Raw genomic sequence first — 22,874 nt, 5'->3', positions numbered from 1 at the left:
GGGATTGGCAACATCACATCAACTTTGTTCACATTGTATTTGCTCTTAGGGAGGCTGAGCATGTTATGGATCCAGATTCTTTCACCTCTAAGGCTGGCTGCGCCCCTGCCTCAGAAGAAGACTCAATGGTGAACGGAACCTGATATTAGAGGCTGGATTTCAGAAATACTGAAGAACAACGGCCTTGGGGAAGGAGGAGGAAGTGGGGCAGGGACAAAGAGAAGAAATACACTTTGAATGAAAGAAGGAAAACATATTTGATGAGGAGAAGAGCAAAAAAGGGGAAATGGCTTTAGCTTCTTCTATAGAGCCTGGAAGAAGCCAACAGTTCAGACATAGAGCAACTAGAACCTGGATGTTTTGCAGTGTATCCCACTGGAGTCTCTCATTGTACTGCAGCCTTGTGAACAAGATTGTGACATTTCTGCCTTCCTGGGGTTGCCCTGTCTATGGCAGGACAGAGCAAACCATTCTGAGGTACCGTGAGGGCTGTGCCCAGACTGCTGCTTGGTTCCCAGAAAGCCAAGGGAGCTGGGGGATGAGGAATCACAGGCCAGCAAGAGCCTGTGCCAGGCATCTCCCAGCTCTCCATATGGGAGCAATGGAGCTTGGCTACATCTGCTACTAAAGCAGTTGCTGCAAACCTGTGTTTTTCAGATCCCAAAGGAAGCTTCTAAAAGCTGTGTGAAAAGTAACTAAGAGATGTGAGTCTATTGCCAGCAGGCTTATCTTGTCTGTGCAGGGATCTCCACATCCCTGAACACTGCTCAGATGTCCATGGATGGAATAAAACTGAGCTGGCTGTTCTAAAGCTTTTGTCAATGGTTGTCAGTGCTCTACCCTTCCCAAACCAAATCACTCTTCCTTCCACTGGCACCTCTGAAACAGCAGCCCCTCCAGGCAGACGTAACTAATTTTACAGGTGGGCATCAGCACTTATCCTCTCTCCCTTACTATCTTCCCCCACTAATTTCAGTGTTTCTAAATCTCTAAAGCAGCAAATCTGCTACTATTCCTCTTGGGAAGCTATTGTGCAGCCTAATGCCAAAAGAATCCAAGTCTTCCCAGCATGCATTTAGGATACAAAGAGGAGCAGTGGGAACAGAAAACCCAGCTGGGCATTTGCAGAATTTCTTACTGCCAATAAGGGCCTGGCACATTTACATGGTCTCAACAACCAAATTTGGAGCAGTGAGCAGTGTAGCATATTTCGCCAACATCGCAGGTGCTTACAAATAAAACTTGACAAAGTCCTGGCATGATTTATGACTGCTGTTGTGGGTTTTGGGAACTAATTTGAAACAAAGAACCTCATCTGTTGGATGTGTTGCACAGAGAGAGGCTCTCACCTACAGCTCCTGTTCTACTTAATATATGGTAATCCATGCAAGTTTCTCATTCATCAACAAAAACACGGCTTTAATGCAGACTCTGCTGTCATTTTAAATAAGATCCTCCAATAAAAAATGCCACCTTTCTCATAGCATGCAAAGAGTGCAATCCTGTTGACTCAGTGGGTTCCTGCCCCTGAATTTAGGCACACAATACACAATTGTACTGATGCCTGCATGGAAAAAAAAAAGAAAAAAGAAAAACAAACAAAAAACAACAACAACAACAAAAACACAGAAATACTCTGAAAGAAAGTATTCAGGTAAGAACGTCTTTGTTTACAGAGGTTTGTAGCACTGTCCGATACTGTCATACAGAGATGAGCCAAAGCAGCCCCAGCAAAGTATGACCATGCTGTTTGCAGTGTGGAGGAGGTGTATAGCAAAGCACGCAGAGATGAATTAGACACCAGCCTTCATTAAGTTAATCAGTATGGGGAAGAGGGCATTTTCAAAAAGAAGCAGGGGAACTATTGGCATAAAAGCAGCCAAGTCAGAACTAAGCTCTAAAACAGTTTGCTGTTACACGAAGCAGCACTGTACACTCTCCCGCTGGTAGGATTACAACGTTACATGAGGATGCCCAGAGCATTCGAGACAAACATATAAAACCTCTAATTTTCACAGAATGATCGAATCACAGGAAGGTTTGGGTTGGAAGGGACCTTAAAGATCACCCATTCCAACCCCTCTGTCATGGGCAGGACACCTCCCCCCAGCCCAGGTTGCCCAAAGCCCCATCCAGCCTGGCCTTGAGCACTGCCAGGGATGGGGCATCCACAGCTTCTCTAGGCAGCCTGTGTCAGTGCCTCACCATCCTTATAGTAAAGAATTTTCTCCTAACATCTCATCTAAATTCTCTTCATTTAGTTTAAAACTGTTCCCCCTTGTCCTATCACTACCTGCCCAGGTAAAAGCCGTTCTCCAGGCCGGGCTCCCTCTGCCTCCTGAAGGCTGTATTGTCACTCGTCCTGGGCCCAGCTGTCCCCATGTTCCCCCATGGGACAGGATGCAACACAGCACAGAGTGTTTGGGAAGGGCCATCACTGCTCTTACTGTGTATGGGAATGGCAATGAATGTTGTTCTTGTCATCTTAAGGCCATTAGGGATTTCAGCTTAGAGCACAGCTGAGTTTTCCAGTCCTTTACCTTGTCCGTGCCATCACGTTGTTCTTCTTGGGCTGCTGATTAACTGGGCTGCCCATGTTGCCGTTCTTCAGGGAGCCCTTCCGAGCCAGCTCCCTCTGCTTCTCTGCATATGGGATACAAAGGGGGAAAAGCAAAATTAGGGCACCAGCCTGGCAGGTCACCATACAGCTACAGAAACCCAGATTTGATTGCAGCAAAAGGGATTGCAGAATTAATAGCACAGGACATGAGCACTCCATCTCCCAAGCAGACACAGCAGAGGCCGGAAGAGCTGTGTCCCATTGCCTCCAAGGTCCCTAGGGGCTAAAGTTCATATGCCCTGCCTCGCAGCAGCCTGATGACCAGGCCACACAACGACGGCCATGGAGCTTCTGGATGCAGGCCGAGACTGTCCTGCTGGGGCTGAAGAAGGGCAGAACCCCTGCCTCTGTGCAGCTATGGGCTCTGAGACTGAACTGTATGCTGGGCAAGGGAATTTCTCCTTTTACATTTTCTCCTATTCAGGCTGCCACTGAGGGGCCCAGCTGGGACAGAAAAGAGCTTCCATCAATGTAGCACCATCATTTAGTGTTAGTTGATATTGTATAAACTCACTTTAGGATAGAATAAATCTTGTGGTTAAAAATTAATGAGAACAAAATATACGACATCTTGTTATCTGTCGACCTTCTGTTATGTTGAAGCATCTTGTTAACTGAAACACCCCGTTATCTGTTGACCCTCAGTTAGGCTGAAACTTGAGATAACTTGAGCCAACTCGGCATTCCTGCAGCTTGGAAAACAACTGATTCAGCCAACTTGGCATTCTTTAGCAAAAGGTGAAAAGTACATCATGAGGAAGACCTATGGTCTTCCTCCCAAAGACCACTGCCCACGTCCTGAAGACCCCGGCCCACAATTCTTGGGAGGCTTGGCGCAAGCGTGAGGACTGATAAGCTAATTAACATACGAAGCGAGAGTAGGCGGGTTTAGGTATCGAATATGTATAGGTGTTAATAGAATATTCATTGTTTTGCTGTATAAATATGAGATAGTTTGTCACTTTGAATATGCACGTTAGGTGGAAGGATCCCCCGTGCATCCAGCGCTGACAATAAAGGATACTTCGTCACTTAGAAATTTCGGCTTCGATCTTTGAATTAATCTGGCGACCCAGATGGGACACCCTCTCTGCCGGGCTGCAGGACCCGCTGGGAATAGGACTCCCTAGGGTACTCCCGGGATTTCCTGGAGGGACTCCTTGACTCAACGGATCACTGCAGAGGCAGACAAGGACCCCATCGCTGTAAGTGACAGTATTCTTTATTTTGGTTTTAGTTAGTTTGTTTGGTAGACTGGTCATTTGAAACGGCCCATAAGTCAGAAAATAAAAGTTCTGCAGGGTGGTGTATACTTTTGTGGCTAGCACCTTAAGTATATGTTTGATTTTGTTGGCATTTAATTGCCGTTTGGAACCTGGCAAGTTTGCTAATAAGGTTCATTTGGTACAGTGTTACTTATTTCGGTTTTCTGACTTATCGCATGTGGAATTTGACTCTGATTATTGCTATTGTGATTTTGGCTATGTTCTTGGTAATAATAGTAGGTTCTTGGCGTTGCTATAGAAAGATACCTGCGTGCTGCATTTTGTAAGTGATAAGTGTATTCTGAAAGTGTGAACTGGGAAAATGGGAGGAAGGCAAACTGGTGGGATTTTAAAGAAAAGCCCTTTAGGATGTGTTTTGAGTCATTGGAAGGATATTGGAGGATATGCCGGTGGAAGTGTGAACAGGAAAACATTGATAAAATATTGTAATCAATGGTGGCTGCTTTATAAGCTGGAATGTGGAGAAAAGTGGCCTTTTAATGGAATTTTAAACTATAATACTTTGCTACAGTTAATGTTGTTTTTGAGAAGGAGAACAGGATGAAATGTTGTATACTGCTGTTGTTTCAGCATCTTGGGGGGAAAAGGTACGGAATTAAGTTGGCCCCTGACTGAGCCTTTGATATTGGCATTAGAAAAGTACAGGCTGGAGAAAGATAAAGGAAGTGTTAAAAGGGTTGTTGAAAGTGTTAAAGGTGTTTGAAGTTGAATGAGCAGGGAAAGAGGATGTAGGAATGTTAATATTTCTGCCTCAGCCCAAGGCTGAGATCTTAAAATCACGGGTGTTAGCTCTCTGGGGCAAAGGGATCAGGATGGGTCGGAGAGAGTTGTCACAGAAACAGAAAAGCAGTTAACTCTTAAAACAACCTGAGTTCATGTGCGAGCTCAGATTGCTAATGGGACCGTTCAGGGAACTGTGGACAATTGCATTCCCCTGACCGACTCCCACTGAGACCCTAATCATCCCGAAAATTATGAACGGTTAAGTAAATACTAAAATCTGGATGAATTGGGAATTGAGAATATGCTTCCAACAAGGTCCAAAAGAAATCCCTATGGAATTTTTGGACCAACTCTGAAATGTTATGGAAAAAAAAAAAAAAAAAAAAAAAGATTTGGACCTGGCTTCAGAGGACAAATTGACTAGCCTTTTCCTAGGGTAATCATCGGCCCCTGATTTCAACAGGAATAACAGGGACTTGGGTAATCTACCCTAGCGGATCCTCCACTGGTTATAATGAAGTTAGGGGAGGAACGGAAGTGAAATTTCTTATTAATATGGGGGCAACATATTCGGTTCTAAATCAAGCATTAATGCCTTTACGGAATGATTATGTTAGGGTAAAAGGTGCAACCAAAAAGGCTTATTTTTGCGAACCTTTGAAGTACAAGTTAGGGAAACAATGGGGCATACACAGATTTTTATATATGCCTAACTCCCCATGGGCACTCTTAGGTAGAGATTTATTAGAGCAATTAGGAGCAGAAATTGTCTTTGAAAAAGGAAAAATGGAATTAAGGATAGAAGAAGAACAACTAATAAATGTGTTGAGCTTGGCACTAATACAAACTGACCCTAAAAGTGAAACACCTTTAGAGATCACAGATCAAGTATATCCAGGAGTTTGGGCCACCGAAGTCCCTGGAAGAGTTAAAAATGTGACCCCAATAATTATTAAATTAAAGCCAGGAGAGAAACCCGTTAAGGTTAAGCAATATCCTTTGAGGATAGAAGATAGGAAAGGAATTAAAGACATAATTGATAAATTTCTACAGTATGGATTATTGATTGAATGCGAATCAGAATACAATACACCCATATTGCTGATTAAAAAGGCAGATGGAAAAAGCTATAGGCTAGTTCAGGATTTGAGGGCCATAAATAAAATCACCGAGGATATACATCCAGTAGTGGCAAACCCTTATACTTTGCTGACTAAATTAAAGAATAGTCAAGTCTGGTTTACTGTACTGGATTTAAAAGACGCCTTCTTCTGCCTAGCCTTAGCCACAGAAAGCCAAAACCTATCTGCCTTTGAATGGGAAAACCCTGACTCAGGCAGAAAGACGCAGCTTACGTGGACAGTGCTACCTCAAGAATTCAAGAATAGTCCCACTATTTTTGGAAACCAATTAGTAAGGGAACTCGAGACTTGGATACCTCCGGACACTGAAGGGGCTTTGTTACAGTATATAGATGATCTCTTAATAGCTACTGAGACCAAAGAGAGTTGTATTCAATGGACTATAAGTCTCCTTAATTTTCTGGGTTTAAAGGGATATCGAGTCTCTCAACAGAAAGCCCAGCTGGTTCAACAATGCATAACCTATTTGGGATTTGAAATTTCGGGAGGCCAACGAGAACTAGGAACTGAACATAAGGAAGTCATTTGCCGGACTCCAGAACCCCAAACGTTAAGGGAGCTACGAACCTTTTTAGGAACGACAGGTTGGTGTCGCCTTTGGATTTATAATTATGGACTAATGGTAAAGCCTCTATATGAATTGATAAAGAGTAATCAGTCAAAGTTAGTCTGGACTGGAGAAGCACGAAAAGCCTTTAAACAACTTAAACAAGAATTGATGCAAGCTCCGGCTTTGGGATTACCGGATCTCTCAAAACCCTTTTGGTTGTTCTCTCATGAGAGACAAGGGATAGCTTTGGGAGTACTAGCACAAAGATTGGGTCCCTATAAACGAGCAGTAGCTTACTTCTCTAAACAATTAGATGAAGTAAGTAAAGGATGGCCTGGATGCCTTCGGGCTGTTGCAGCTGTTGTTATCAATATACAAGAGGCTTTGAATCAAGTCCAGCCTAGTTTGACACCATGCCTGAGTTATTACTACTTCCCTGGCTGGCAACTCAATGGACTAACACACCCTACAGCAGAAAATGTTGCTGCCTCTCCTTCTCCTCCTGACAGCCAGTGATATCCCCAGTGTAGCTTCCTCTTTTATCTCACATTGAATCTTGAGAGCTTTATTTCTTTATTTAAGTAAAATAAAGAAGTTGCACCTTGTTCTGGGAATAGAAATGTTGTTTTTGCATTTACATTGTTTAGAGGGAAGGAATGTGGTACTGAGATATGCTTACAGAGATAAGAAAGCTTATCAGGTGATCTTGTAAAATGCAGACAGACTCCTTAGGACAATTAGGTGAAAATCGCGGTGTTAAGTCAAGTCAGATAAGTGAAGAAACATTACCACTTCAGCCAAAATACAGGTCTGATGAAAATTCAGGCTTTAAATTTATATGCAAACAATAAGATTCCTTTTTCAGAGGAGGAATCAAGTTATGCTCCCTATAATCCTAATATTGCACTGGCGGCAGCAGCAGTCGCTCCAGGAAGGGAGACAGGGACTGCAATTAACACTGTCCCTAGAGAGTGTACTCTAGGCTCTGGCAAGAATTAGAACAAGGTAGAGGAGATATTGAGAGTTTTGCCTTCCCTGATACTAACAGTACTAACACTAACTGTATCCTCTTAGGTGAACTCCCCCCCCTCCATACCAGCAAAGAGGTTAGGAGTTTTAAGGAGATTAAGTCATTAACTGAGGACCCCATCAGGCTAGCTGAACTATTAGACCAGTTCCTAGGACCTAACTTATACTCTTGGGGGAGGGAATTATGTCTATAAGTATGTTGTTTACAGGGAAAGAAAGGGGAATGATCAGGAGGAGAGCTGCTATACAAAAATGGGAAATAGCTCATCCTCCAGGATGAGGGGTAATATCGGCAGGGCAGAAATACCCACTTGCCAATCCTGGCTGGAATAATAATAGTGTGCAACACAGAAATCATATGAGAGACTTGGGGTCAGAATGAGAAAGTACTCGGGGATGAATCCCGAGGATCCGGTATCCCAAGGGCTCTTGAAAGTTCATTGTGTGATTAAAGCCTGGCAAGATACACAGAAAAAGCTCCAGAAGGTGGGGGGATGTAGTGAACAGTCACATGGGGGACCCTCCTGCGGGAGGCCCAGAACGTGTATGTCAGGAGGGGAGATGAGAAGGAAAAGCAGAGAGTGAAACTAATGGTATTGACAGTGCAGTGGGTAGTGAGGCAGAGGGTTGGAGAAAGGAAGAAAATCTTCAGGGGGAGTCAGGGCCAGGATGGAAAGGAGAGGAAGAGAGATGAAGGAATGGCAGGCAAAGAAGGCTGCCTGTGTTGTGGCCTGAATCATAGCAAAGACAGGCTTTGATAAGATGTTTTGTGTGGCCAGGCTGGCCACTTCTTGTAGGAATATCCGGAGTGGAAGGAGAAGGAAAAAAAGGAAAATGGGATGAAATATGTTATACTGATATGTTGTTTCAGCATCCTGGAGGGAGAAAGATACAGAATTAAGCTGGCCAATGACTGAGCCTTTGGTGAAAGTACAGGCTGGAGAAAGATAAAAAGAAGTGTTAAAAAGGGTTGCTGAAGGTGTTAAAGTTCTGGTATGTAGTGTTTGACAGAGCTGTTTGAAGTTGAATGAGCAGGGAAAGAGGATGCAGGCAATATCTAAGTAACAGTCTAGAAGTTTTAGTATATTTGCTGTGGTGTTTGGTCAGTTTCCCAAGTATCGGGAAGGGGGGGACAGGGGGACAGCCTGCTCCACCAGGGGCCTCTCCAGAGGCCACAGGGGGGCTTCAGCTCCAGCACCTGGAGAGCCTCCTCCCCTTCCTTCTGCTCCGACTTTGGTGTCTGCAGGGAGGTTTCTCACTCCTCACTCTCCCAGCTGCTGTTGAGCAGCAGGTTTTTGTTTGTTTGTTTCTTTCTTTGTTTTCATGGATGTGCTCTCACAGAGGCAGGGTCTGTGTTGCTCATGGCTTGGCTCTGGGCACTGGTGGGCCCCTTTGGGGCCGGCTGAAATTATCCCTTATCTGCCACGGGGTGGCTTCTGGATTTTTTTCGCAGGGGTTGCCACTGCAGCCCCCCCTCCCCCCAACTTTGCCCCCGAACCCAATACACTGAGGCAGCTAGGTCATTACTGGCCTGTAAAGTATCAGGGATTAAATTAACTAATGAAACCCTAAAAAGTGATGGAGGTAGAAGGGGCTGGGATAACAGTGCCAATTTTGGCGGATTCTAAACTGAGATTAGGGGATAAAATGATCACTGGGCAATTATTGTATGTACCCAAGGCAGGGACTAACTTGTTGGGAAGGGATTTGATGATGAAATTGGGCATTCAACTAGTAAATTGTTAGACTGGAATAACAGTAAATGGAGTAATTATTAATGGAGTGCTCTCAGGCCCCGAGAGCAAAGATATACTCACCTCTGACTGGAAAGACCCTGAAATGGGGGCGGAAGCAACAATACAGATGGACGGTTTTACCTCAGGGGTTTACAGGGCCACCAATTTATTTGGGCAAGTTCTAGAACAGATTTTGGAGCAATTCCAAGCTCCCGAGGAGGTGTTACTGTTACAAATATGTGGATGATCTTTTATTGTCAGGACAGGAGGAAACAGTTGTGAAGGAAGCTACTAACAAGCTATCCAACTTTCTGGGAAAGCAGGGCTTGGGAGTATTGGAAAGTAAATTACAATATGGAGAAAGAGAAGTCAGGTATTTAAGGCTTCTAATGTCTGAAGGAAAACAAAGAATAAATGCAGAGAGGATTCAGGGAATTGTTGAAAACTAAGAAAGAATTAAACAGTTTTAAAAGAAAGATTTTTTTTAAGGAATCAGGAGCCACAAAGTCTGAAGGAAAATGGATACTCCCTGATGGGAGAGAAATGCTGAATAAAGCACCAATGAGGCAAATATTAATTGTTTTACATCAAGAGTCATCGGGAGGTGCAAGCAATGTGTGATGTTGCGTTAAGAAAGTATGTCTGTGTAGGAATATACACTTCAGTGAAGCACATATGCAGAGGATGTACCATATGTCAAAAGGTAAATTAAAAGGTCATCCGTAACCCACCCAGAGGGGGATGGGAGCCAGGGATTCGACTTTTTCCAAAGTATACAGGTAGATTTCACTGAGTTATTTGTTTGTCCTAACTGACCACGTGACTGGCTTTACTGCAAGGGTTAAAGCAGGCCTTAGAGAGTGAGTGGGATTTTCACAGCCCCTGGCACCCGTCCTCTTCTGGGAAGGTGGAGCGAATGAACCAGACATTAAAGAAGCAATTAACTAAATTAGTGTTAGAAACCCAACTTCCTTGGGTAAAATGCTTACTCCTACAGGTTCAAACAGCACCAAGAAAGGATATAGGAATATTACCATATGAGATGCTGTTCGGATTGCCCTATCTGGGCAGAAGGGATGAGATACCACAATTCAAAACAAGAGAGTTTTCTTACGAACTGTATGCTGGGGTTGTCCTCTTCTTTGTCATCTCTCAGGACCTGTGGGTTGTTGGCTCAAACCCCACCTTTGGAATTCCCCATTCACCACCATCACCCAGGAAACCGGGTCCTGATTCGGACCTGGAAAGAGTTAACTCCGGCCTGAATGGGAAGGACAATTACTGCCCACTGAAACAGCCGTAAGAACTGCGGAAAAAGGTTGGACTCACTATACTCGAGTGAAGGCATCCGTCGACCCTAGTACCTGGGAAGCTGTTCCTACAGAAGACTTGTTGGAAGTTGAAATCAAAGAGAAAAATCTCATAGTGGACTCTGAGTGGGATAAAAGCTTACAACTGTAAACTAACCTTATATTTTCACAGGTAACTAATGTGTGTGGCTTGTGATTGAGAGAAAGGACAGACCTATAGCGAATTGCAGTGCTCCCAAGGGGGGGGTTGTTATAGTAGTAGTGCACATCTTATTCTTTGTATTGATAATAATTTGGAAACCTAAGATTTAAAGATAATGACAGGGAAAAATTGATTACTAATTTTGTTTTTAGTGATTCTAGGCCTCAGAGAAGGCCTCGGTCAATTGGCAACTTGGAAAAGGCATGACCAGATAATAGCAAAAACGGGATACCCCATCAAAATATGGGTGACTGTGATAGGGGGTTATGTACCACAAGCTGTCATGTTTGATGATTGTGAGGTGTTAGCTTGGGGAGATTTAAATTCCCCATGGCAACTGAGCAGAGAGAACAAATAACTAGGAGAGACCGAACAGCTAGATTGAGAATGGCTGTATGGAAACAATCCTTCATTGCCATCAGAAAAAGGGAGAAACTCAAGGAGAAAACAGGAGAGAAAACAGGAGGCCCTCTGAAATGTGGCAGTTCAAACATCTGAGATTGAAACAGGGTATGGGGATATGAATGCCTGGATAGACTGGGTCAAATACTCTGTCCAGAGTCTCAACCATAGCAATTGCTGTGCTTGTGCCTCGGGAAGACCGATTGCTCAGATAGTGCCCTTCCCATAGGGGTGGACCAAGGATTCCCAGGGGATGTGATGTATGATTGCATTGTACCAAGAGAAGACTGCCTGGGGAAATGAGGCCTGCAAGTCTCTCTCTTTGCTGTTCCTTGCATGATAGCAATATTGCGGTTCCCCCTGCATTCTCTACAGCTATAGGTAACCATACATCTTGCCTCTCATGGCAGGGTGTGAGTGCTACCCAGAATGTGGGAAAATTTGCCTTGTGCTACCAAGGACTTGATGGGAAACTGCTCAAGACTTGAGATCCCCAGGGCAGATCTCTGGTGGTACTGTGGAGGGAAGATCTTACAGTCCACCCTACCATCGAATTGGGGAGGCACTTGTGCACTTGTTCAATTAGCTATACACTTCAACCTGGCATTTAAAAAAGAAACATCACTAATACCTAGAAGAAGGAAAAGAAGCTTAGGAGTATCATTCAGTGACAGAGTATACATAGATTCTATTGGGGTACCTAGAGGAGTTCCCGATGAACAGAAAGCCAGGAATCAAATTACTGCAGGGTTTGAGTCACTGTTCTGGTGGGTAACAATCAATAAGAATGTGGATTGGATTAATTGTATGTATTATAATCAGCAGAGATTCATAAATTATGCAAGAGATGTGATAAAAAGAATCGCTGAGCAACTAGATACCACCAGAAAAATGTCTTGGGAAAAGAGAATAGCATTAGATATGATGCCTGTGGCGGAAGGAGGTGTGTGTGTGTGTGTGTGTGATACTGGGGACCATTGTTGCACTTTTATACCCAACAATACTGCCCCAGATGGCTCAGTAACTAGAGCATTGCAAGGGCTTACCACCCTTGCCAGTGAATTGGCAGAAAAAGTAGGCATATTTACATCCTTGATTGTAGTTGTAGGAGTTTTGACAGCCATTGGTTGCTGCATTATCCACTGTGTAAAAGGACTAGTACAGTGGTTAACTGAAATCGAACTATTGAAACAAATGACCATGGAGCCACCACCTTACTCAGATAAGGTGATAATGAGGGGATGGAAAGCAAAGAAAGTGAAGAAGAAGAAGATATCTACCAAATTATACCTTAGAGAAAACTTTTGCAAAAATCAACAGTTTATAAAGAAGAAAAGGGGGGAATTGTGGGAATAGAAATGTTGTTTTTGTAGAGTTACATTGTTTGGGGGAAAGTAATGTGGTACTGAGATATGCTTACAGTGATAAGAAAGTTTAGCAGGCGACCTTGTAAAATGCAGACAAACAGGCTCCTTAGGACAATTAGGTGAAAATCACAGTGTTAAATCAAGTCAGATAAGTGAAGAAACATTACCACTTCAAGCAGTAAAAAGGTCAAAAGAAATCTGAAATTTAACAGGCCAGCAACTGAAAGCCATGCATTGATTGTGAAGCATTGGATAGATTGTGAACCTGGATTACGCACTCAGTGGGGAAACAGGGGAGGGTCCTGTCATCAAAAAGTATATAAACTGTGTTTTGGAACTAGTAGATGCGCACTCTCCTGCTTGTGGGGCGCCCACCACTGCAATCGCAAATAAATTGCTACTTCACTGAGATCCTCGCCTGAGCCTAAGTTATTGGCTACGGAGTGTTTCTCACATTGTGCAATTGTATTTTTAAACAGGCTATTGTTTGCTTTAGTTTCAAAGCATGTTCTATTTGCTGCTGAAATGTACCTTAATGCTCTGACAGTACATGGGGCTTTCTTTGTATATTCATTGCAAGAGGGGATTAAAATTAGCTTCTCGTTTAGGAGAGGCTATTTCTCTTCTTAATAACTTCTCACCACAGGATCATAACCAGAGTTCAGGTCCAAAAGCTAAGCCTTCTGCAGGAATGCAGCATTTGTGCTGTATTAAATCATCCCTTCCTCCAGGATAGGAAGGATAGGAGCCCATCTATGATGGGCTGTCATATAAACTGATATTTAATTTTCTGATTCAAAGCAATCAGTTAGCAATTGGCCAAAAAAGCTGAGCTAACTTCCCCAAACTCATCCTATAATGCCAGGCAAGTCTGGTAAGGAAAAGCAAAGTGAGAGACCAGCAAGGTAGGAAAAGGCCTAGTTAAAAACATTCTCAGGAATGTGAGAAAATGCTGGAAACTACTTTTGTGACATGACTGAATAATAGGGGTTTACCAGACTGCTGGCTGGGGAACCTGAATAATGAATTCGTTTTGCTTCTGCTTCCCCTGGGGTGTGTGAAATGTGCCGATATATTTTTCTCTTGCAGATTTTATTCCCCTTGGAGACAAAAGCACCTGTTGCTTGTTGTGGGAAAGCTATGTGCCTACCCAGGTGTGCAAGTGTGATATGGGCCAACTCTGTCCTTACTGCAGGGGTAAGAGCAAGGAGATGTGTCCAAGGCCGCCTTTTCTGACAGCAGCAGAGATGCCTAGATACTGTGGTAATGCGTGTGGCTGAGGAACCTGCAGAGAAGAGTTTATACTCATACAAACCATGCCCAGCGCTGCTCCTGATGACAGCAGAGGTAAATAAAAGCTCATTGAAGTTGGCAGGGGAAGGACCAGACCTATAACTCTCTTTGGCATTGTGGGAATAAAAATGTTATTTTTGCAGTTACATTGTTTAAAGATAAGGAACCTGGTATTGAGATATGCTTGCAGTGATAAGAAAGCTTAACAGACAACCTTGTAAAATGCAGACAACCAGACTCCTTAGGACAATTAAGTGAAAATCACGGTGTCAAGTCAAGTCAGATAAGTGAAGAAACATTACCACTTCAAGCAGTAAAAATGTCAAAAGAAATCTGAAATTTAACAGGCCGGCAACTGAAGGCCATGCATTGTCTGTGAAGCATCAGATAGGTTGTGAACCTGGATTACCCATTCAGTGGAGAAACAGGGGAGGGTCCCGGTCATCGAGAAATGAAGTATATAAACCGTACTGTGTGACTAGTTGGCGCGCTCCTACTTGTGGGAGGCCCACCATTGCAATCGCTACTTCACTGTAGCCTAAGTTATTGGCTATGGAGTGTTTCTCACAACATGAGCAACGAAGAGACTGATACAGTGTCAAAGTCAAAATCTTAAATCACAGTAATTTCTCATGACTGGAACTTGCAAATGTTATGGCTATCCTTGTCTCCAGAAAATAAATAAATAAATAAATAAATAAAAGGCTGGTATTTTGCAGGCCATGTGAATGGTGCTATTCAAACATAGAGGGATAAAGTGGGGTTTTATGGAGGCAAAGATTTACAACCCTAAATACAAAACAGCTTCCACCCATCTACACCAGGAGCTCTAGTGGCTGACCACAAATATGCAGTGCTGTTACAATATGCAAGTTATACAAGTTGCCAGTACTTCAAGATGCTGTATAATTCACAAAAAGCACCTGACTCAGAAACAAGGTTACAGATTTCATTTTCTGTCAAGACACTTCAGGCTTGCCTGAGCCTTTTAAATGTACTGCTGCTCTCTGATTCCTATTGATTACTCACTACAAGCACTAAATGCTGTTTTCCAATTCAGATTACTCGTTCAGTTGATGAATATGGGCTTTAGCAAAGTCTTCTTCCTTCAGTAGGTCTCCCCATGACTATTTTTCTGCTCTTACTGAGTGATAATTCAATGTGTGAGGTTGGATGATAAGACTTCTCCTATTTAACCCCTTCTTTCACTTACTTAGTGGCTTGGAGCAAATATTCCTAAAGCAATAGCACTGCAGGAATACAGTGTCATTGTCACATCCATGCCTGTGTCCCCAGACAAATTTCTTAATCATGAATCAACAGTTCAGCTCCCTCTTGGATGCTATGAATCCTGAGTCCCTGGTGGCCAAAAAGCAAAAAATGGGAGGGAGAACAGGAGCTCTATCCAGCTCTGGGGTGACAGGACAAGCTCCTGGAAGATGGTAGAGATGTGTATAAGTCATTTCAGGCTTGGAGGCAAGGAAAAACAGTAACCAAGTCTTAAAAGTATTATGAACTGCTGCTATGTCCACCATCAACCAAAGGAGCTGTTTGGGTACCAGTCTCCTGAAGTAATTCTGAGCAGCCTTGCACACCAACCATGAGGTCCATGAGAATGGTGGGCTTTCAGTGCCCATTTTCTGCTTGGTGTTTCCTTCTGGCCTAGCAGGTAAAGTTGGTGAACTCCATTTATAGGTAGCGAGCTCTTTTCCAGCTCATTTAATTTTAGCTTCCAGATATTTGTTTTAAGGCCAGAGCTCCAAATGGTAAGTGTTATAAATGAAGACTCAACTTAATCTGAATTTTGTAATATTTATAAAACAAATATTTCTAAAAGGCAAGTAAACAGCGCTGGGTGCGCGGGGAGTCTACGCTCCACCAACATGCACACACAAACATTAAACTTTCTAAATATATAAAACATTGCTTTTACATACTAAACCCAAGTACACCTATACATAAGTACAATCAGAAAAGGTAATAAACAATCCTTTAAGTTCCATGACTTAACAGTCTCCATTTTCCATTCCTTTTCTTGACTACACACAAGTCTCCATTTTCCATTCCTTTTGAACAATATGTCTCGCTTTAAGTTGTCAAGCAACTCGGTCTTCAGGCCTTATGTATCCCATTCTTCCCGGATCGAAGAAAAGCATATCCATCTCCTTTTCAAGGCCAATAGGGTCTGGGTCAAAAGGCACGTCCAGGTCACCAGGGGGTTGTAACAGCAAAAGCCTTCGATGGCTGTAGCAGCAGAGGGGCCCATGGCGTAGCAGTCGGGTCAGTAAAGGAGCCCGAAGCTCCCTCACTGTCTGGCAAGCCACACATTTGTGATTGTGGCTCCACAGGGCTCTTTAAGGCCTCAGAGACTGCTCACCAGGTGCCGAGCAAACCCACTGCAACCTCGTCGTTTTTAGTTGCAGAGTCCCACACCTTGACCTCAATTTGGTCCCATATTTCAGGATCATAAACTATCTGATTGTTAATAAAGGGAATAAGCTGTAAGGTTACCAGGACAGTCTTTGTTTCTAAGGACATATGATTCCCCATAATGCGCAACTGCTTACCAGCGAGGGGCGGTTTTGTGCACAGGTCCGCTTCTCTCAGCTTGAGCTTCTTTCCAGCCCTGGTGTGCCTATTTCCAGCGACTTTCTGTACAAGCTTCTTTGAGCGGTTTGCTGAGTTTGGCCGAACTTATCTTCATACCAGCAAGGCTAGTAGAAATGGAGGTGAGACAGCTTCAACCAAATCTGAGTTCCTGCTGGCTTTTCACTAATTTTCCAGACAGATGCTTCCTGTGCACGACAGAACATAGGAGGCTGGGAGGGTATGAAGCAGCCGGTATGTGCCTTTAACATTAAAAAGCATGCTCAATTAGGAGTCTGAAGGTCCTGTCTGATCATTAGTACGGCTGTTGTGTTGGGTAATCTACCTAGCTTCACGCTCGAGTGGAGCAAACTTTTGTTTCAGTGGAGAGCTTGGAGAGCACAGGCATCTATGCATTCAGCCTGATGCACTGGGGATTGTGGCTGCACCACTTCCTTGTAAGCCAATCCTGGACATTGTGTTGGAAGAGGAAAGTGTGGAGTGACACACACGTCTGTGCATGTGTGTGTATGTGGGGAGGGGTCCAGGATCCTTTCAATACCCATATACACCTCTGAATAGCAGGAGGTGCAATGTAGAATTGTTACCTGTTCAACTGGCTGGATGTGTCTGGTTCCTTTGTGACAAGGGAAAATAGTGTTATAAATGAAGTCTCAACTCAATCTGAATTTAGTAATATTTATAAAAGAAATATTCATAAAAAGTATAAAAGGCAAGTAAACAGTGCTGGGTGCGTGGGGAGTCTACGCTCCACCAACACGCACACATGGACATCAAACATTCTAAACATATAGAACATCGCTTTTACATATTAAACCCGAGTACGTCTATACATATGTACAATCAGAAAAGGTAACAAACAATCCTTTAAGTTTCTCCATTTTCCATTCCTTTTCTTGACTACACACACGTCTCCATTTTCCATTCCTTTTGAACAATATGTCATGCTTTAAGTTGTCAAGCAACTCGGTCTTCAGGCCTTATGTATCCCGTTCTTCCCGGATCGAAGAAAAGCATATCCATCTCCTTTTCAAGGCCAATAGGGTCTGGGTCAAAAGGCACATCCAGGTCAACAGGGGGCGTAACAGCAAAAGCTTTCGATGGCTGTAGCAGCAGAGGGGCCCATGGCCACAGCTCTCTCACTGTCTGGCAAGCCACACATTTGTGATTGTGGCCCCACATGGCTCTTTAAGGCCTCAGAGATTGCTCACCAGGTGCCGAGTAATCCCACTGCAACCTTGTCTGATTGTTAAAAAGGACAACAAGCTGTAAGCTTGTAAGCATGTGAAGCAGAATGAACTTACATGAATGTGTCTATGTAAAACATCAGAGCTGAATAAAGCATTACAATCATACCTCTGGATCCAATATTTAAGAAAATCATAACCAGTTTTAATTACAATTTCCCATTTTTTGTTTTTAAATGGAATTCTGAGCAGCTTTTTGGTACACATTGCTATGTGTGGCATTATTTTTGTCTACACTCTATCCTAACCAGAAACATTAAAAAATAGCATATATTTTGGTCTCCTGCAGAGGGGCAGTTGTGTGCACGGGTCTGCTTCTCTCAGCTCGAGCTTCTTTCCAGCTACGGTGCGCCTATTTCCAGCGACTTTCTGTATGAGCTTTTTGAGCAGTTTGCTGAGTCTGGCCTAACCTATCTTCATGAGGTGATCAATATGCCTGTTCCTGTCCTGGTCTCCGTTCTGCCATCCTGTTCCTCTTCACTCCTTCTTTCTACTTCTTTATTGATGACATAACTTCATCGTGTTGCCCTTTTTTTTTTTTTTCGAAGACAGGATCCCCTCTTATACCCTTCTCTCCACAGCAGTCCTTTTCAAAACAACTTTTCATTGGTCAAACAACTTTGTATATAACAGCAACGGCAAACCCCCAGAAACTTCCATGCCTTAAGGGCTGGAGAACAAGCAACCCTGAGACTGCATGGAGTCTTCCTGAATCACCCTTCTTTGTTCCCTCTAAACTCTTTTACATTCCTGATGGCCTCATCATTAAGAGTCTAATGTTATATCAACCACGGGGCTTGCCGACTCCCATGGCCACATTCCCACATCTCCCCCTTCTTTATTAATATCAACCATTTTCTCGACACGAATTACCACTCCATATATAACAAGACCAAGTCCTGAACACAGCTCAGAGCATCATTCAGCTCTGGGACATCGGCATACATCTATTTAACACTGAAACCGTCCCGAACTTACACCTCTGACAGAGAGCATTTGGCAGCTGGAAGCGTGCCTCCCCTTGGAGAGGTTTCAGGGCGCTCTTTGGTAGGGTCTTTGCCTGCATGCTGAGGAGTGCTGTATAGAAAGGGAGGTAGATTGTGTGCTGTGGCTATGCCGATGCCGACAAGGGCTGTGCTCCCTGGGGAGATTTGGAGCACATGTGTGTGAGTGGTAGTTTTACTCATGTGGGCAGCCAAGTTCCACCACGGCCAGTCTCTCACTCCCCCTCCTCCAAGGGAAAAGGGGAGAAAATACGATACAAAGAAAAGACTCTTCACATAAATAGGGGTCAGATAGCTAAGTCATCCAGCTCCCAACTTGGGAGAGTTGTGCATGACAATATATTTACCCAAAGCACCTCATTTTTGCTGACCCAGCCAAATTTGTGGAGATTAGCAAGGTACGTCTAATTGTGAGAACTCTCAATAAGAGTGGGCATACAAATCTGTCCTCCAAGGTCCCTCCAGGACCAGGTTTTAAGCACCCATGTAGCTGCATTTTCTTCTGTTTTGCTGCTCTGGGTGCTGCTCTGTCTCTTTGGCATGATTGAGAGCTGGCACAAACCCTGCGAGGCAGTGGTTTTAAGCTCCCCTGAAGGCCTGACCAGAGACAGAAGTGGTATGCAGTACAGTACAGACACGATGTTTGTGTCTCTTTTCCGAGGATGCAGCATTTAACTTTTAACATAGAAGCTCCTACAACAAGCAGTCAGTGCACTGCCTGCACAGCAATGCAGGGTTAATGTGAGAAACAAAGTTGTGTTTTTGCAATAGAAGGTGTTTTTGCTTTGGAAAATTCCACTAACCTTGCATATTCAAAAGTGATTGTGTGGCATAGCAGTGTGGAGTATGTTAAGCAGAAAAGGGGAAAGTCCCACTGTCCCAAAATAAGGAGGTTAGCTAAGAAAAAAAGGATGAGCAGTGCGAAATCAGTAAAAACAAAAATCACAGGCCCTCTAGTCACGAGAGGAGAAGGAAAAAAAAGGAAAAGGAGAAATTAATGGTTGGTCAAATCAAATTGTACATATATGGTATAGAAGTGTGTCGAGTAGCTTGTGAACCTGTAGTACTCAGCCAATGAGGAAACAGGGGAGGTGATCAGGCGTCGGGTAATGGGGAATAAAAGATTATGATAAACTTTTACTGTGTGTTCCTGCTTTCAGGACGCCTGCCATTGCAATCGCAAATAAAATAGCTTCACAGAAGGTCCTTTCTGAAGAAAATTATTGAGATTTTTCTCACACTGACTCCTGGGGAATGCTCTCCTGAAGTGCTGGCTCCACAAGTTAGAGAGGTGTGGTGCAATTGCCTAAAGTAACTAGGAAAATAAAACTAACATTCACATTTTAAATAAAATGTACAACATTGAAGAGGCTTTCAGGGTAGGGCATAGCTGCATTACCTGAGCGTTCCCTAGGCTTCCAACCTTAGATGCTATCGTGCTGGGGAAACTTGGTGTGCTAGCTCTAAGGAACAGTACGGAGCATAGAGTGGAGAGGAGACACCATGGCTAGGATCTGTAACCAGGTGGGGACTCTATTGTTCTTGTGCACACCGAGACCGATAAGCTGCACTTTTTGCCACCCTGAGCCAAGGACCTGTCATGTTTTGACAAATGCTGTACCCTAGTGTATTTTGCTCATTATAATATCATTATAATACCAAAACACACCTCCATCCCAAAAGCTACCCACCTCCAAGGTGCGACCACCCCTCACTGAGCATGCACTCTGAATTTTGCAGAGCCTATACCTTTAAATGGAGACCAGAAAACTTTTCACCAATCATAAGTAAGATATGCTTGACTAGAGTCACTCAAGCTCCACCTAAAAGATAGAAAATAATATAAATTGGCCCAAGAGAGAGGGGATGTCAGGGAAGATACCACCGTCAGGGGAGATACCGTCCCAAGGGAATACAACATCCTTAGGACCTCCTGACTCCTGGGATCAGTCGACAGGCTGAGCCTCTCTTCCCCCCCCCCCCATTGGGACACCTTTGGGTGAGATTTGAACACTTGGGTATACTGTGTGTCACCATGGAAACTTAGAAATCTCTATAGAGTCTTTGTGCCTTTTAACACATTAATTTCCAGGCTGCGCACCTGTGTATTTCATGCATACTAGCTTGCTTTTGCAGACAGTCACTATCGCTGGCAATCCAAAGAACCTGTGCACTTGTTGCTGTAATAAATTGTGCATTGTTCCTAGCCGTGATAGTTCTCATTGAACGTGACTAGAGTAAGGGTGGTTATACGTTATTGGTGAATCCGTGACCGTGGTAGTTCAGTACCCTGAATACGACCGGACCCATAACGGTTAATCGGCTATACCCCTTAATGCGACAAGAGGTTTCTGTTTGGCCAGGCTGATGTTCCTATTTGCATTTCCCTTCAGAAAACACACACTAAACTAAGTGCCATGCTTTTCCTTATGTTACAAATGAGGTCTCAACTCAATCTGAATTTTGTAATATTTATAAAACAAATATTTATTAAAGGTATAAAAGGCAAGTAAACAGTGCTGGGTGCACGGGGAGTCTACACTCCACCAACATGCACATACAAACATCAAACATTCTAAATATACAGAACATTGCTTTGCATACTAAACCCGAGTATGCCTATACATATGTACAATCAGGAAAGGTAACAAACAATCCTTTAAGTTCCATGACTTAACAGTCTCCATTTTCCATTCCTTTTGAACAATATGTCTCGCTTAGTTGTCAAGCAACTCGGTCTTCAGGCCTTATGTATCCCGTTCTTCCCGGATCGAAGAAAAGCATATCCATCTCCTTTTCAAGGCCAATAGGGTCTGGGTCAAAAGGCACGTCCAGGTCACCAGGGGGTTGTAACAGCAAAAGCCTTCGATGGCTGTAGCAGCAGAGGGGCCCATGGCGTAGCAGTCGGGTCAGTAAAGGAGCCCGAAGCTCCCTCACTGTCTGGCAAGCCACACATTTGTGATTGTGGCTCCACAGGGCTCTTTAAGGCCTCAGAGACTGCTCACCAGGTGCCGAGCAAACCCACTGCAACCTCGTCGTTTTTAGTTGCAGAGTCCCACACCTTGACCGCAGTTTGGTCCCATATTTCAGGATCATAAACTGTCTGATTGTTAAAAAGGAGAATAAGCTGTAAGGTTACCAGGACAGTCTTTGTTCCTAAGGACGTATGATTCCCCATAATGCACAACTGCTTACCAGCGAGGGGCAGTTGTGTGCACAGGTCCGCTTCTCTCCAGCTCCAGCGTGCCTATTTCCAGCGACTTTCTGTATGAGCTTCTTTGAGCAGTTTGCTGAGTCTGTCCGAACCTATCTTCATGAGGCAATGAAAGTGCCTGTTCCCATCCTGGTCTCCATTCTGCCAGCCTGTTCTTCTTCACTTCTTTTTTCCTGCTTCTTTATTGATGATGTAACTTCATCGTGTTGCCTTCCTTTTTTCTTTTTTTTTTATCTTGAGGGCAGGCTCCCCTCTTATACCCTTCTCTCCACAGCAGTCCTTTTCAAAACAACTTTTCATTGGTCAAACAACTTTGAATGTAACAACAACAGCAAACACCCAGAAACTTCCATGCCTTAATCCTGCTGGAGAACAAGAGACCAGCTGGAGAACAAGAAACCCTGAGACTGCATGGAGTCTCCTGAATCACCCTTCTTTGTTCCCTCTAAACTCTTTTATATTCCTGATGGCCTCATCATTAAGAGTCTAATGTTATCTCAACCACAGGGCTTTCCAACCCCCATGGCCACATTCCCAAATCTCCCCCTTCTTTATTAATATCAACCATTTTCTCGACATGAATTACCACTCCATATATAACACTGAGCACACAGGAGGACAGGTAAATGGCTGCTCCAGTCCCGACCAAAGCTAGAATCCACTCACACCACAAGCGTTTCCAAAATTGGCTTTATGTTCCAATAGCATGCCCCTGTACACTAGACGCATTGTCCCAGCCCCAAAGCTCATTTATCTGACCTTCACGTGATTATAGGAAAGAATGACTTCTCTGTTTATATCCATTATTGGGCTCTGACATGAAGGAGAGCTGGGTATCCAGTGCAACTAGCTATCTAGCAAATGAAACCTTATAGCTGTAAATATTAGGGAAATAATTTACTGTTTTGAATACAGCCCATTTTACCTCTTCATGGCACAGTATAATCATGAATGACCTTTGTGAAGCAGTAAGCTATATTTTACTAATGGGAGAAACTATTTAACTGCTTTACCTTTAAGCCATGTAAAGCATCTGTGGCAGCAGGGAAGCAGAAAATGGGGACTCCTGGCTCCCAGTCCTCCCCCTGCTCAGTCTCTACAGCCATCTTATGACTATGTAGCAGCAGGCAGCAACTGATCTC

At 43.7% G+C, this 22,874-nt stretch overlaps 1 protein-coding gene across 6 annotated transcripts in view; it reads right to left on the bottom strand.

Moving 5' to 3' along the window:
• Positions 1 to 22,874, bottom strand: part of LOC311220809 (protein FAM219A-like) — a gene marked incomplete at both ends in the record, with an annotated part of 133,447 nt that overhangs the window by 3,563 nt on the left and 107,010 nt on the right. For 3 of the 6 annotated variants that reach the window (XM_084304412.1, XM_084304413.1, XM_084304414.1), the window contains one exon: positions 2,541 to 2,643. In XM_084304412.1, the coding sequence (XP_084160538.1) occupies positions 2,541 to 2,643 (103 nt within the window). The remainder of the gene's footprint in view (positions 1 to 2,540; positions 2,644 to 22,874) is intronic. The other 3 variants (XM_084304415.1, XM_084304416.1, XM_084304417.1) reach the window with 1 other exon arrangement.

Source organism: Netta rufina (assembly GCF_964035555.1).
Source record: "Netta rufina genome assembly, chromosome: W".
NCBI lineage: Eukaryota > Metazoa > Chordata > Aves > Anseriformes > Anatidae > Netta > Netta rufina.
Note: the sequence above shows the minus strand (reverse complement) of the source record. Positions and strands in the feature narration are given on the sequence as shown.